This window comes from Oncorhynchus clarkii, chromosome 5 (assembly GCF_045791955.1).
Source record: "Oncorhynchus clarkii lewisi isolate Uvic-CL-2024 chromosome 5, UVic_Ocla_1.0, whole genome shotgun sequence".
NCBI lineage: Eukaryota > Metazoa > Chordata > Actinopteri > Salmoniformes > Salmonidae > Oncorhynchus > Oncorhynchus clarkii.
Window position 1 is genome coordinate 93,621,620 of NC_092151.1, and position 16,751 is coordinate 93,638,370.

General features: G+C 50.5%; 1 protein-coding gene across 1 annotated transcript in view; it reads left to right on the forward strand.

The window, feature by feature from the left end:
- The window catches only part of LOC139409578 (solute carrier organic anion transporter family member 2A1-like), a 56,966-nt gene that overhangs the window by 21,980 nt on the left and 18,235 nt on the right, over positions 1–16,751 (forward strand). Inside the window, exons 2-6 of the mRNA XM_071154942.1 lie at positions 2,278–2,415; positions 2,908–3,070; positions 4,323–4,535; positions 5,803–5,901; positions 6,951–7,090. Coding sequence (XP_071011043.1) covers positions 2,278–2,415; positions 2,908–3,070; positions 4,323–4,535; positions 5,803–5,901; positions 6,951–7,090 — 753 coding nt within the window. The remainder of the gene's footprint in view (positions 1–2,277; positions 2,416–2,907; positions 3,071–4,322; positions 4,536–5,802; positions 5,902–6,950; positions 7,091–16,751) is intronic.

Here is a 16,751-nt window from a genome sequence, read left to right on the forward strand (position 1 = left end):
GCGACCTACAGTGTCTTCAGATGTATCTCAGCCAACCAGCTGGTGACGTCTGCGACCTACAGTGTCTTCAGATGTATCTCAGCCAACCAGCTGGTGACGTTCTTGACCTACAGTGTCTTCAGATGTATCTCAGCCAACCAGCTGGTGACGTCTGCGACCTACAGTGTCTTCAGATGTATCTCAGCCAACCAGCTGGTGACGTCTGCGACCTACAGTGTCTTCAGATGTATCTCAGCCAACCAGCTGGTGACGTTCTTGACCTACAGTGTCTTCAGATGTATCTCAGCCAACCAGCTGGTGACGTCGACGACCTACAGTGTCTTCAGATGTATCTCAGCCAACCAGCTGGTGACGTTCTTGACCTACAGTGTCTTCAGATGTATCTCAGCCAACCAGCTGGTGACGTCTGCGACCTACAGTGTCTTCAGATGTATCTCAGCCAACCAGCTGGTGACATCAATGACCTACAGTGTCTTCAGATGTATCTCAGCCAACCAGCTGGTGACGTCGGCGACCTACAGTGTCTTCAGATGTATCTCAGCCAACCAGCTGGTGACATTCTTGACCTACAGTGTCTTCAGATGTATCTCAGCCAACCAGCTGGTGACGTTCTTGACCTACAGTGTCTTCAGATGTATCTCAGCCAACCAGCTGGTGACATCCGCGACCTACAGTGTCTTCAGATGTATCTCAGCCAACCAGCTGGTGACATCAATGACCTACAGTGTCTTCAGATGTATCTCAGCCAACCAGCTGGTGACGTTCTTGACCTACAGTGTCTTCAGATGTATCTCAGCCAACCAGCTGGTGACGTCGGCGACCTACAGTGTCTTCAGATGTATCTCAGCCAACCAGCTGGTGACATCCGCGACCTACAGTGTCTTCAGATGTATCTCAGCCAACCAGCTGGTGACATCTGCGACCTACAGTGTCTTCAGATGTATCTCAGCCAACCAGCTGGTGACATCCGCGACCTACAGTGTCTTCAGATGTATCTCAGCCAACCAGCTGGTGACGTCGGCGACCTACAGTGTCTTCAGATGTATCTCAGCCAACCAGCTGGTGACGTTCTTGACCTACAGTGTCTTCAGATGTATCTCAGCCAACCAGCTGGTGACGTCGGCGACCTACAGTGTCTTCAGATGTATCTCAGCCAACCAGCTGGTGACGTTCTTGACCTACAGTGTCTTCAGATGTATCTCAGCCAACCAGCTGGTTTCATAACAGCCAGGTTTTCAACTGCTGTAAGCTACAGCGCTCTGAGTCTGTCGTCTCAGTCAGGAGCAGATGATGGAAACTCACTGACACTGGCAAACATAATCCTCTTTTTTTACTCTAAGTGCATCTCAAACGGTTCCTTATTCCCTAGATAGTCCACAACTTTTTTTTTCCAGAGCCCAAAGGTCAAAGGGTAATGCACTCTGTTGGTAGCAGGATGCCATTTGGGACATAGACAATAACGTTGTAATTAATTGTTGTTACTTTAGCTGGGTCTGAGTCTGGACTAGACAGCTGATGTGGGATGTGTTGCGTACTTTGGCTGGAGGCTAAAATAAAGGCTGTCCATCCATAGGCTGTCCATTTTCTCTATCTCTCTTCTCATTCTCTCTCTCGCTCTGTCTCTCTCTCCTGCGTCTCTCTCTCTCTTCTCAGTCTCTCTCTCTCTGTCTCTCTCTCCTGCGTCTCTCTCTCTTCTCATTCTCTCTCTCTCTGTCTCTCTCTCCTGCGTCTCTATCTCTCCTAACTCTCTCTCTCTCTCTTGCCTCTCTCTCTCTCTCTCTCTCCTGCCTCTCTCGCTCTCCTGCCTCTCTCTCTCTCTCTCCTGCCTCTCTCTCTCTCTCTTGCCTCTCTCTCTCTCCTGCCTCTCTCTCTCTCCTGTCTCTCTCTCTCTCTCCTGCCTCTCTCTCTCTCTCTCCTGCCTCTCTCGCTCTCCTGCCCCTCTCTCTCTCTCTCTCCTGCCTCTCTCTCGCTCTCCTGCCCCTCTCTCTCTCTCTCTCTCCTGCCTCTCTCTCTCTCTCCTGCCTCTCTCTCTCTCTCTCTCTCTCCTGCCTCTCTCTCTCTCCTGCTTCTCTCTCTCTCTCTCTCTCCTGACTCTCTCTCTCTCCTCTCTCTCTCTCTCTCTCCTGCCTCTCTCTCCTGCCTCTCTCTCTCTCCTGCCTCTCTCTCTCTCTTGCCTCTGTCTCTCTCTCTCTCTCTCTCTCTCTCTCTCTCGCCTCTTTCTCTCCATCTCTTTCTCTCTCTCTCTCTCTCTCTAACGTATTGTCTCTCTCTATCTAGCTGTTTGTGCTGTGTCATGGCCTGCTGCAGCTCACCCAGCTGCTCTACAGTTCCTACTTTAAGAGCACCATCACCACCATTGAGAGACGCTTTGGCCTCAGCAGTTTCTCCTCTGGCACCATCTCCTCTCTGCACGAGGTAAGAGCCAACCAGTAACCACAGCTCGGTAAAGAAGTCATGTTAGATTCATCTCAGGTGGTGGTTAAAGAGTAGAAATGCATAAGCACTGGGTGGTGTTGTGATATGACTCGTTATATTAGTATTATGTGAGTATGCCACCCGCTTTTGTTGAAGCGCTGTCCGAGCCTTGCTACTAAGATAACGAGTAGAAAACAAGCAACCATTCACTGAGTGTGTATTGCTACTGTATTCTCCTGGTCATAAGGTCTCTGACACACTCTCTTTCCCTCCCCCTTCTCTTTCTCTCTCTGTCCCTCCCCCCTACTCTCTGCCCCCCCCCTTCTATCACTCTCTTTCCCTCCCCCTTCTCCCTCCCTCTCTCTGTCCCCCCACCTCCCCTTCTCTCGCTCTCTGTCCCTCCCCCTTCTCTCTCTCTCTCTCTCTCTCTCTGTCCCTCCCCTACTCTCTGCCCCCTCCCTTCTCTCTCTCTCTGTCCCTCCCTCCCTCTAGGTGGGGAACACAATTCTGATAGTGTTTGTGAGTTACCTGGGCAGCAGGGTCCATCGGCCTCGTCTCATCGGACTGGGTGGTCTGCTGATGTCCATCAGCGCTCTCATCCTGGCCCTACCTCACTTCCTGTCCCAGCCCTATAACTATGACTCTGTCATACATGGTAAGATGTTGGGATGAAATATATCTCTATTACAGCGACAGTACCCTGAAACACCAAGGATACACCACTACGTCAGTGGGTAGGTTACATGGGTTGGGTTTCCATCACACAGAATATCGTAGAAAAGACTTGTTAGTCCAGGACTATTACCGTGTCCGGGAAACTGGTCTTGTGAGTTGTAAAACCTAGTCTATGGCAATGCAAGTATCATCCACAGTCAGTCAGTATAAACAGCAGTCCCAGTGTGTCATCGAGTGGATGGGTGGATTTAAAGTGGATGGGTGGATTTAGAGTGGATGGATGGATTTAGAGTAGATGGATTTAGAGTGGATGGATGGATTTAGGGTGGATGGATTTAGAGTGGATGGATAGATTTAGAGTGGATGGATTTAGAGTGGATGGATGGATTTAGAGTGGATGGATGGATTTAGAGTGGATGGATTTAGAGTGGATGGATTTAGGGTGGATGGATTTAGAGTGGATGGATGGATTTAGAGTGGATGGATTTAGAGTGGATGGATGGATTTAGAGTGGATGGATGGATGGATTTAGAGTGGATGGATGGATTTAGAGTGGATGGATTTAGAGTGGATGGATGGATTTAGAGTGGATGGATTTAGGGTGGATGGATTTAGAGTGGATGGATGGATTTAGAGTGGATGGATTTAGAGTGGATGGATGGATTTAGAGTGGATGGATGGATTTAGAGTGGATGGATGGATTTAGAGTGGTGGATTGTGGGAGCCAGGCTGGCTTGCAGGTGCTCTCTAGCTGAACCCGATCCGCATTCCTCAGATTGAAAATGTTCATCTCTGTGCACTCCAGGAAAGCCAAAAAGATGAGGACTGTCTCCCAGTCAGTTGTTTTAACTGAGAGCTCTGTTCACTCTCCTCCTCCCTAAGCTCACACACACACACACACACACACACACACACACACACACACACACACACACACACACACACCCCCACCCCCCCACCCCCGCACCCCACCCCCCCAGTAGACTGGCTGATCTCCTCATTGTATCACTGAAGGGTCACATGAAACTCCAGGAACATGAACTCAGCTGTGTGTGTGTGTGTGTGTGTGTGTGTGTGTGTGTGTGTGTGTGTGTGTGTGTGTGTGTGTGTGTGTGTGTGTGTGTGTGTGTGTGTGTGTGTGTGTGTGTGTGTGTGTGTGTGTGTGTGTGTGTGTGTGTGTGTGTGTGTGTGTGTGTGTGTGTGGTTCACGTGAATGTGTGTGCTTTCTCCAGATCGCCAAGAACTGTGTTCCCTCCAGGGTCCCTCCAACACCACAGGGGCCTGTGGAAAGACAGAAATCAAGCGTATAGCAGACACCAACAACTTGTGGCTGCTCATGGCTATAGCTCAGCTGCTGTTCGGGGTGGGGTCTGTTCCCATACAACCCTTTGGTATCTCTTATGTGGATGACTTCGCCGGACGAGGCAACTCCCCCCTCTACATAGGTAAGAGGCCTGTAGCCTACTGAAACACTAGAACCTCTACATAGGTAAGAGGCCTGTAGCCTACTGAAACACTAGAACCTCTACATAGGTAAGAGGCCTGTAGCCTACTGAAACACTAGAACCTCTACATAGGTAAGAGGCCTGTAGCCTACTGAAACACTAGCCCCTCTACATAGGTAAGAGGCCTGTAGCCTACTGAAACACTAGAACCTCTACATAGGTAAGAGGCCTGTAGCCTACTGAAACACTAGAACCTCTACATAGGTAAGAGGCCTGTAGCCTACTGAAACACTAGAACCTCTACATAGGTAAGAGGCCTGTAGCCTACTGAAACACTAGAACCTCTACATAGGTAAGAGGCCTGTAGCTTACTGAAACACTAGAACCTCTACATAGGTAAGATGCCTGTAGCCTACTGAAACACTAGAACCTCTACATAGGTAAGAGGCCTGTAGCTTACTGAAACACTAGAACCTCTACATAGGTAAGAGGCCTGTAGCTTACTGAAACACTAGAACCTCTACATAGGTAAGAGGCCTGTAGCCTACTGAAACACTAGTCCCTCTACATAGGTAAGAGGCCTGTAGCCTACTGAAACACTAGAACCTCTACATAGGTAAGAGGCTTGTAGATAACTGAAACACTAGCCCCTCTACATAGGTAAGAGGCCTGTAGCCTACTGAAACACTAGTCCCTCTACATAGGTAAGAGGCCTGTAGCCTACTGAAACACTAGAACCTCTACATAGGTAAGAGGCCTGTAGATAACTCGAACACTAGTATAATAATAAATATCAGACACAATGACAGCTACATACCAGCCTGCATCCCACTGCTGGCTTGCCTCTGAAGCTAAGCACGGTTGGTTCTGGTCAGTTCCTGGACGGGAGACCAGATGCTGCTGGAAGTGGTGTTGGAGGGCCAGTAGGAGGCACTCTTTCCTCTGGTCTAAAGAAATGCTCCACAGCAATGATTAGGGACATTGCCCTGAGTAGGGTGCTACCTTTCGGATAGGATGTTAAACGGGTATCCTGACTCTCTGTGGTCACTAAAGATCCCATGGAAATGATCGTAAGAGTAGGGGTGTTATCTAAGGGTCCTGGCTAAATTCCAAATCTGGCCCTCGTACCATCACGGCCACCAAATCACCCCCAACTTCCAATTGGCTCAATCATCCCCTGTAACTATTCCCCAGGTCATTGCTGTAAATGAGAATGCGTTCTCAGTCAACCCTGATAAAAGACCTTGACTGTCTCTTTTCTCCTCAGCCATCCTGTTTGCTCTGTCTGTGTTTGGACCCGCCTTCGGCTTCCTGCTGGGCTCCGTCATGCTGAGGATCTATGTGGACGTGGACAGAACCGGCTCAGGTAGGTACTGTGTTTGGATCGTCACATTGGTGGCCGAGGTTTGGTGGCTGGTTTAGAGGGTGGGATTGTATAGCTTGGGCTCATAGTGAAAAGCTGTTAACGATCTGTTTCTGTCTCTGTTCCTGCCTTGGTCTCTCTGTTACGATCTCAATCTCTCTCTGTCCTTTCTCCTCCTCTCCCTCCCTTTAACTTTCCTCTCTCTCTCTCTCTCTCTCTCTCTCTCTCTCTCCCTCTCTCTTCACACCCTCCCTCTAAATTTCCTCTCTCCTCTCTCCCTCCAGTCACCAACGCTGAGCTGGCCCCTACAGACCCTCGCTGGGTGGGTGCGTGGTGGATGGGCCTCCTCATCTCCTCTGCCAGCCTAGCTCTGACCTCCATCCCATACTTCTTCTCTCCTCTCTCCCTCCAGTCACCAACGCTGAGCTGGCCCCTACAGACCCTCGCTGGGTGGGTGCGTGGTGGATGGGCCTCCTCGTCTCCTCTGCCAGCCTAGCTCTGACCTCCATCCCATACTTCTTCTCTCCTCTCTCCCTCCAGTCACCAACGCTGAGCTGGCCCCTACAGACCCTCGCTGGGTGGGTGCGTGGTGGATGGGCCTCCTCGTCTCCTCTGCCAGCCTAGCTCTGACCTCCATCCCATACTTCTTCTCTCCTCTCTCCCTCCAGTCACCAACGCTGAGCTGGCCCCTACAGACCCTCGCTGGGTGGGTGCGTGGTGGATGGGCCTCCTCATCTCCTCTGCCAGCCTAGCTCTGACCTCCATCCCATACTTCTTCTCTCCTCTCTCCCTCCAGTCACCAACGCTGAGCTGGCCCCTACAGACCCTCGCTGGGTGGGTGCGTGGTGGATGGGCCTCCTCATCTCCTCTGCCAGCCTAGCTCTGACCTCCATCCCATACTTCTTCTCTCCTCTCTCCCTCCAGTCACCAACGCTGAGCTGGCCCCTACAGACCCTCGCTGGGTGGGTGCGTGGTGGATGGGCCTCCTCATCTCCTCTGCCAGCCTAGCTCTGACCTCCATCCCATACTTCTTCTCTCCTCTCTCCCTCCAGTCACCAACGCTGAGCTGGCCCCTACAGACCCTCGCTGGGTGGGTGCGTGGTGGATGGGCCTCCTCATCTCCTCTGCCAGCCTAGCTCTGACCTCCATCCCATACTTCTTCTTTCCTCGCAGCATGCTGCTGGAAGGCAATGTGGGTAACACTCCGTCACTAAAGTTCTGTCCCAAAATGCACCCTATTCCCTATATAGTGAACGACCTTTGACCAGGACCCTATTCCCTATATAGTGAACGACCTTTGACCAGGGGTCCTATTCCCTACATAGTGAACGACCTTTGACCAGGGGCCCTATTCCCTACATAGTGAACAACCTTTGACCAGGGGTCCTATTCCCTACATAGTGAACGACCTTTGACCAGGGGTCCTATTCTCTATATAGTGAACGACCTTTGACCAGGGGTCCTATTCCCTACATAGTGAACGACCTTTGACCAGGGGTCCTATTCCCTACATAGTGAATGACCTTTGACCAGGGGCCCTATTCCCTACATAGTGAACAACCTTTGACCAGGGGTCCTATTCCCTACATAGTGAACGACCTTTGACCAGGGGTCCTATTCTCTATATAGTGAACGACCTTTGACCAGGGGTCCTATTCCCTACATAGTGAACGACCTTTGACCAGGGGTCCTATTCCCTACATAGTGAACGACCTTTGACCAGGGGCCCTATTCCCTACATAGTGAACAACCTTTGACCAGGGGTCCTATTCCCTACATAGTGTGAGCGGACCAAGTAATTGGGCGTCACTCTAAAGCGGGAAGGTGGAATAAACGAGTCAGGAGTAAGTTTTCTTGATTGAACACAGTTCTCTATTGAGGGCATTGGGTCAACACAAACACTCCAACATAATCAATGAAAATCTTCCAAGGAAAAACATACATCTTCTTCTCCAGATGAAACAAGAACATAATAGGATTATCTTTCAACTACAACAAAAAGTCACGGGCTTGTCACCGTCTTAGTGGTTCTTCCTGGATAGCTCCTCTCTCTCGGTGGCCATCTTCCAGAGATAGTTTCCCCCCTCTCTGCTGGTTCCATTCTCTCTCTTATAGGGGAAGGAGAGTATGTCATTAGTACCGTCAGCTGTGCTTAATTGCCTCTGGTTACCTTGTCTCCCATGCCTTGTTGGGCTACTATCCATGAGCCCAGCCTGCCCTCTGGTGGTCCTTCCACATACCTTCCCCCCCAGGACCGAACCGGAGGGTCGGGCGCCAGACGCACCGTCCTGGTCGCGTCGGGACAGCGCGTCTGCATTCCCGTTCCTCGATCCGGCCCTGTGGATGACATGGAAAGAGAACGGTTGTAAAGACAAAAACCATCTGGCTATTCTGTTGTTATTGTTTCTCTTACCAGCCATCCACGTGAGGGGCGCATGGTCAGTAACTAATGCAAACCTCCGACCCAGTAGGTAGTACCGGAGATAATCGAGGGCCCACTTGATGGCTAAGGCCTCTTTCTCTACGGTCGCATACCTCTGTTCCCGATCGCTGAGCTTCCTACTAATGAAGAGAATCGGCTTCTCTTCTTCACCTTTACCCTGAGCTAGTACGGCCCCGAGCCCTGTATCCGAGGCGTCGACCTGCACAATGAACTCTTGTGAGAAGTCCGGAGCCTGTAGAACGGGATCAGAACACAGGCCATCTTTGAGCAATTGAAAGGCCTCTTCCGTCTCGTCTTTCCACTCTACCTGGTTTGGCAGGTTTTTCCTGATGAGGTTTGTGAGGGGGTTGGCAAGGGTTGCATATCCCGGGATAAAACGGCGATAATATCCTGTTATCCCTAAGAAGGCCCGAACGTCTCGCTTGGTCCGGGGTCGAGGCCAGTCACGAATGGCCCTTGTCTTCTCTGCCTGTGGGCGTATTTTCCCATTCCCCACGGTGTACCCCAGGTATTCCGCTTCGGACAGGCCCAGGCAGCATTTATTTGGATTGGCTGTCAACCCTGTGGCTTCCAAACTCACGAGCACCGCCCGTAATCGCAGGAGGTGACTATCCCAGTCCTCGCTGTGGATGACCACATCGTCTATGTATGCCGCTGCATACTCTTGATGGGGCCGTAGAATGGCATCCATGAGGCGTTGGAAAGTTGCAGCGGCACCGTGCAGTCCGAAGGGCATCCTCACATACTGGAAAAGCCCCTCTGGGGTGGCGAAGGCAGTCTTTGGGCGATCCTCCGGAGCCACCGGCACTTGCCAATATCCCTTCGTCAAATCCAGGGTAGTGATGAACTTGGCCTTTCCTAAGCGCTCCAAGAGTTCATCCACGCGGGGCATGGGATACGCATCGAATGTAGAGATGGCATTCACGCCCCTAAAGTCGTTGCAGAGTCTCATACTACCATCGGATTTGGGGACCAGGACTATGGGACTGGACCACTCACTCGTCGAGGGCTCGATCACGCCCATCCTCAACATTTCCCTCACCTCTTTCTTAGCGATGACTCGGCGAGCCTCAGGAATCCTGTAAGGGCGGATATGCACCTTCTTGCCGGGTTCAGTGTGGATATGGTGGAACAGGACATCTGTTTGTCCTGGGAATGGAGAGAATATTCGACCGAAGTTCATAATCAGCTTGTCTAGCTGTCTTGACTGCTCCGGTAGGAGAGTTTGGCCACGGCGCACCTGTGGTAGAGCCTCCTCTTTTCCTTTGCCCTCCAGGGCCATCAAAGCCACCTCCTCCTCTCGTCCATGGTACGTCTTCAGCAGGTTTATGTGATAGAGTTGGACCTTCTTCCTCCTGTCAGGTTGCTTGATGAGGTAATTGACCGGTGAGACCCTTTTCATTACCTCGTAGGGCCCCCTCCACTGCGCCAGCAAGCGATGTTCGGCCGTGGGCACAAGCACCATCACTTTCTCTCCCACGGTGAACTCACGTGGGGTCGCGGACTTATCATAGGCCCGGCCTTGGGTCCTTTGGGCCTTCTCCATATGCTCCTTGACTATGGGCCACACTGCTGACAGGCGGTCTCTCATCAGGGTAACGTGCTCTATTGTGGATCGAAAGGGGCATGGTTGGGTCTCCCAGGTCTCCTTGGCTAAGTCGAGGATTCCTCGACAGGGTCTGCCATAGAGCAATTCAAACGGAGAGAATCCAGTGGATGCCTGGGGTACTTCTCGCAGGGCAAACATTAAGTGTGGGAGAAGCATGTCCCAGTTTTTCCCGTCTCGGGACACCACTCTTCTCAACATGCTTTTAATCGTTTTGTTCAAGCGTTCACACAACCCGTCTGTTTGAGGGTGGAATATGCTTGTACGTATCTGTTGAACCTGATATAACCGACACAAGTCCTTCATCAACCGGGACATGAACGGGGTTCCTTGATCGGTTAAGATAGTCTTGGGGAGGCCCACACGAGAGAACATCAGGAATAACTCCTTGGCAATTCCCTTTGACGACATGTTACGCAGGGGTATGGCCTCCGGGAACTTGGTAGCGTAATCTATAACCACTAGGATGTACTCGTGTCCTCTGGCGGATTTTGGGAGGGGTCCTACGAGGTCCATAGCTATGCGTTCAAAGGGAGTCTCTATGATGGGGAGAGGAATCAAAGGGTTACGTAGGTGTGGCCGTGGGGCTGTACGTTGACATTGATCACACGTCCTACAATACCTGGCCACATCCCGGGTGACCCGGGGCCAATAGAATCTCTGCATGATTCTGTCAATAGTCTTGTCTCGTGCCAGGTGTCCTCCTAGGACGTGGGAATGGGCTAACTGTAGAACTGTATCCCTGTATGGCCTAGGCACCATTAGTAATTCCTGGTTTTCCCCCCTTCGTCGTACGACCCAGTATAAGAGACCCCGCCTGATTGCATAGTAAGGAAGAGGGGGCTCACCTGATCCGTCGACGTTCCTCCCGTCGATCACCTTCACCTTCCTCATGGCCTCCCTTAGGTCTGGGTCTCTATGCTGCGAGGTGCCGAACTGTCCCTTTAATTCCTGGGGCAGGTCGACCTCGGTAGAGGGATGTGGAGGATGTTCCCCATCCCCATCAGGGGTGACCGAGGAGAATCCCTTCCAGGTTCCCTCCTCGGATGGAGCTTCAAATATATCCCTTAGCGCCTGGTTGCTCCTTTCTTCCTGCGTTGTGTATAACCCTTCACATGTGTCTTCATCGGTGGTTTCCTGGAATATCTGTCGTAAACGTTGGGTCGCTATTTCTTCCTCTGCTGCAGAGGACGAGGACGCGGCTACGTCTCCTTGTAGGACTACTACCTCGGGCTTGGATTTTCTCTTCTTTCCTGTCCCTCTTCTTCCCGTACATAACGTCATCTGCCGAAGCTCCTTATATAGGGGACAGTCTCTCCCAATCAATAATGGCACCTTCAGCTGGGGCACTTTCCCTGCCCTGACTGTACACTTTCCTTTTGGAGTGAGAATAGGCAGATTCACAGTGGGGTAATAGTGGGTGTCTCCATGGATACAGGATACGGCTACTTTGTCTGGTAGCAGTGCTGCGGAGGTCACCATCCGCTCCTCTACTAACGTAACCATACTTCCCGAGTCGAGAATAGCTACCACATCTTGTCCTTCGACTCGCACCGGAATCTCTGAGGCTGGGGCTATCTCTGTTAACCAACAGTGTTGATCCTGCCCCCTCAAAACGGGATGTGTGGGGATAGGCAGTGATGACTCCGTGACCATGGGCTCATCCTTGCTAGGACATTGTGGGGCATAATGGTTGGGAGACTGACATTTATAACACCGACCCTGCTGTGTGGTGGCTGACTTCTCCCACCTCCGGGGGGGGTTTGGACGTTTCGGCGGCGGGCGCGCCGGGATGAGTCGTGGTACGGGATTGGAAGACTCCTTCCGTTCCTCCTTGTCACTTTTTAACAACTCCCCTGTAGACCGATATGTTTCTACCGCCTGGGCTATGTCGTCGGCTGACAACGGGTTGGCTTGCCCCACAACCCTTTTTAAGTCACTGGGTAATTCTCTCAATATCTTGTCCACTACGAGAGTCTCTATCACATGTCCTACTCCCTTTCCAGGTTCTAGCCACTGTTTCGTCAGTCGTATTAATGCGAAGATCTGGGCACGGACGGGTTGATCAGCTGTATAGGTCCATTGATGGAATTTTACAGCCCTATCTCTGGCAGTCAGTTGGTACCGGGACAGGATCTCGGTTTTTAGTCGCCCATAGTCCGCAGCTTCGCGGGAATCCAGGTCAAAATAGGCTTCCTGAGCCACCCCGGTCAAAAGAGGGGCTAATGCGCTCGCCCATTCTGTGGGCGGCCACTCTTCCAAGGTGGCCGTTCTTTCGAAGGTCATGAGAAAGGCCTCAATATCATCCTCCTTGGAGAGACGAGGTAAGATGGCGTGGGCAGCCGCTCTTGGCTTAACTCTAGGTTCTTCTCGTCGGCTCAGCTGTTGTTGCAGGAGTTCTATGGTTGTCTGCTGTGCCGTGATCAATTGTTGTAGTAGGGCGTTATCCATCGTTCTTGAAGGGTTCCTCCGGGTCTACTGGAAGAATCTTGATTTACTCACTTATCCTTGTGTCACTCGTCCACCTAGTTGCCCGCATCCTCCACCAATGTGAGCGGACCAAGTAATTGGGCGTCACTCTAAAGCGGGAAGGTGGAATAAACGAGTCAGGAGTAAGTTTTCTTGATTGAACACAGTTCTCTATTGAGGGCATTGGGTCAACACAAACACTCCAACATAATCAATGAAAATCTTCCAAGGAAAAACATACATCTTCTTCTCCAGATGAAACAAGAACATAATAGGATTATCTTTCAACTACAACAAAAAGTCACGGGCTTGTCACCGTCTTAGTGGTTCTTCCTGGATAGCTCCTCTCTCTCGGTGGCCATCTTCCAGAGATAGTTTCCCCCCTCTCTGCTGGTTCCATTCTCTCTCTTATAGGGGAAGGAGAGTATGTCATTAGTACCGTCAGCTGTGCTTAATTGCCTCTGGTTACCTTGTCTCCCATGCCTTGTTGGGCTACTATCCATGAGCCCAGCCTGCCCTCTGGTGGTCCTTCCACAATAGTGAACAACCTTTGACCAGGGGTCCTATTCTCTATATAGTGAACGACCTTTGACCAGGGGTCCTATTCCCTACATAGTGAACGACCTTTGACCAGGGGTCCTATTCCCTACATAGTGAACAACCTTTGACCAGGGGTCCTATTCCCTACATAGTGAACGACCTTTGACCAGGGGTCCTATTCCCTACATAGTGAACGACCTTTGACCAGGGGTCCTATTCCCTACATAGTGAACGACCTTTGACCAGGGGATGCGTTTGGGATGCAGACATAAATGCTTAGAATTTGCTTATGAATGTTTCATAAAGTCTGTGTGTTGGTACGTGTCACATAAGGTGTTACTAAAATTCCCTGGAGAATCAAAAAACATTCCCCAAACCAAAGAGCATTGCTATGTTAGTTTACTTGATAATTCCCCTTCTCACAATACTATCTTCCTCAGGTTGTAAGACCAGGGCCCTATTCCCTACATAGTGAACGACCTTTGACCAGGGCCCTATTCCCTACATAGTGAACGACCTTTGACCAGGGCCCTATTCCCTACATAGTGAACGACCTTTGACCAGGGCCCAGACGCTAATATAATATCTATCGTCGTGTGTCATTATATTGAATGACTTGAAATACCTACAGCTTAAAAGGAAATATTTTCTGGGTAAATTATTCTCAGGTTATTACTGACCTCTTCTGGTGTGGAGCCAGTAGTGCAAATGAGTGTTACTGTAGACCTGTAACACAAAGCAGGGCCTAGACTAGTGTTCTGTCCAGGGGGTGTACTGGTACATCATGCTGTCTCACTACAGTATCAGGAGATAGACTAGTGTCCTGTCCAGGGGGTGTACTGGTACATCATGCTGTCTCACTACAGAAACAGGAGATAGACTAGTGTCCTGTCCAGGGGGTGTACTGGTACATCATGCTGTCTCACTACAGAGACAGGAGATAGACTAGTGTTCTGTCCAGGGGGTGTACTGGAACATCATGCTGTCTCACTACAGTATCAGGAGATAGACTAGTGTCCTGTCCAGGGGGTATACTGGTACATCACGCTGTCTCACTACAGTATCAGGAGATAGACTAGTGTCCTGTCCAGGGGGTGTACTGGTACATCAAGCTGTCTCACTACAGACACAGGAGATACACTAGTGTCCTGTCCAGGGGGTGTACTGGTACATCATGCTGTCTCACTACAGACACAGGACATAGACTAGTGTCCTGTCCAGGGGGTGTACTGGTACATCACGCTGTCTCACTACAGTATCAGGAGATAGACTAGTGTCCTGTCCAGGGGGTGTACTGGTACATCAAGCTGCCTCACTACAGAAACAGGTGATATACTAATGTTCTGTCCAGGGGGTGTACTGTACATCAAGCTGTCTCACTACAGTATCAGGAGATAGACTAGTGTCCTGTCCAGGGGGTGTACTGGTACATCACGCTGTCTCACTACAGTATCAGGAGATAGACTAGTGTCCTGTCCAGGGGGTGTACTGGAACATCAGAAACAGGAGATAGACTAGTGTCCTGTCCAGGGGTGTACTGGTACATCAAGCTGTCTCACTACAGAGACAGGAGATAGACTAGTGTCCTGTCCAGGGGGTGTACTGGTACATCAAGCTGTCTCACTACAGACACAGGAGATAGACTAGTGTCCTGTCCAGGGGGTGTACTGCTACATCAAGCTGCCTGACTACAGAAACAGGAGATAGACTAGTGTCCTGTCCAGGGGGTGTTCTGGTACATCAAGCTGTCTCACTACAGACACAGGAGATAGACTAGTGTTTTGTCCAGGGGGTGTCCTGGTACATCAAGCTGTCTCACTACAGACACAGGAGATAGACTAGTGTCCTGTCCAGGGGGTGTCCTGGTACATCAAGCTGTCTCACTACAGACACAGGAGATAGACTAGTGTTTTGTCCAGGGGGTGTACTGGTACATCAGAAACAGGAGATAGACTAGTGTCCTGTCCAGGGGTGTCCTGGTACATCAATCTGTCTCACTACAGAGACAGGAGATAGACTAGTGTCCTGTCCAGGGTGTGTACTGTACATCAAGCTGTCTCACTACAGAAACAGGAGATAGACTAGTGTCCTGTCCAGGGGGTGTACTGTTACATCAAGCTGCCTCACTACAGAAACAGGAGATAGACTAGTGTCCTGTCCAGGGGGTGTACTGTACATCAAGCTGTCTCACTACAGAAACAGGAGATAGACTAGTGTCCTGTCCAGGGGGTGTACTGCTACATCAAGCTGCCTGACTACAGAAACAGGAGATAGACTAGTGTCCTGTCCAGGGGGTGTACTGTTACATCAAGCTGCCTCACTACAGAAACAGGAGATAGACTAGTGTCCTGTCCAGGGGGTGTACTGTACATCAAGCTGTCTCACTACAGAAACAGGAGATAGACTAGTGTCCTGTCCAGGGGGTGTACTGCTACATCAAGCTGCCTGACTACAGAAACAGGAGATAGACTAGTGTCCTGTCCAGGGGGTGTTCTGGTACATCAAGCTGTCTCACTACAGACACAGGAGATAGACTAGTGTTTTGTCCAGGGGGTGTCCTGGTACATCAAGCTGTCTCACTACAGACACAGGAGATAGACTAGTGTCCTGTCCAGGGGGTGTCCTGGTACATCAAGCTGTCTCACTACAGACACAGGAGATAGACTAGTGTTTTGTCCAGGGGGTGTACTGGTACATCAGAAACAGGAGATAGACTAGTGTCCTGTCCAGGGGTGTCCTGGTACATCAATCTGTCTCACTACAGAGACAGGAGATAGACTAGTGTCCTGTCCAGGGGGTGTACTGTACATCAAGCTGTCTCACTACAGAAACAGGAGATAGACTAGTGTCCTGTCCAGGGGGTGTACTGTACATCAAGCTGCCTCACTACAGAAACAGGAGATAGACTAGTGTCCTGTCCAGGGGGTGTACTGTACATCAAGCTGTCTCACTACAGAAACAGGAGATAGACTAGTGTCCTGTCCAGGGGGTGTACTGTTACATCAAGCTGCCTCACTACAGGAACAGGAGATAGACTACAGTCATGGCCAAAAGTTTTGAGAATGACACAAATATTAATTTTCACAAAGTCTGCTGCCTCAGTTTGTATGATGGCAATTTGCATATACTGCAGAATGTTATGGAGAGTGATCAGATGAATTGCAAAGTCCCTCTTTGCCATGCAAATGAACTGAATCCCCCAAAACATATTCACTGCATTTCAGCCCTGCCACAAAAGGACCAGCTGACATCATGTCAGTGATTCTCACGTTAACACAGGTGTGAGTGTTGACAAGGACAAGGCTGGAGATCACTCTGTCATGCTGATTGAGTTCGAATAACAGACTGGAAGCTTCAAAAGGAGGGTGGTACTTGGAATCATTGTTCTTCCTCTGTCAATCATGGTTACTTGCAAGGAAACGTGCAGTCATCATTGCTTTGCACAAAAAGGGCTTCACAGGCAAGAATGTTGCTGCCGGTAAGATTGCACCCAAATCAAACATTTATCAGATCATCAATAACTTCAAGGAGAGCGGTTCAATTGTTGTGAAGAAGGCTTCATGGCGCCCAAGAAAGTCCAGCAAGCGCCAGGACCGTCTCCTAAAGTTGATTCAGCTGCGGGATCGGGGCACCACCAGTACAGAGTTTGCTCAGGAATGGCAGCAGGCAGGTGTGAGTGCATCTGCACACACAGTTAGGTGAAGACTTTTGGAGGATGGCCTGGTGTCAAGAAGGGCAGCAAAGAAGCCACTTCTCTCCAGGAAAAACATCAGGGACAGACTGATATTCTGCAAA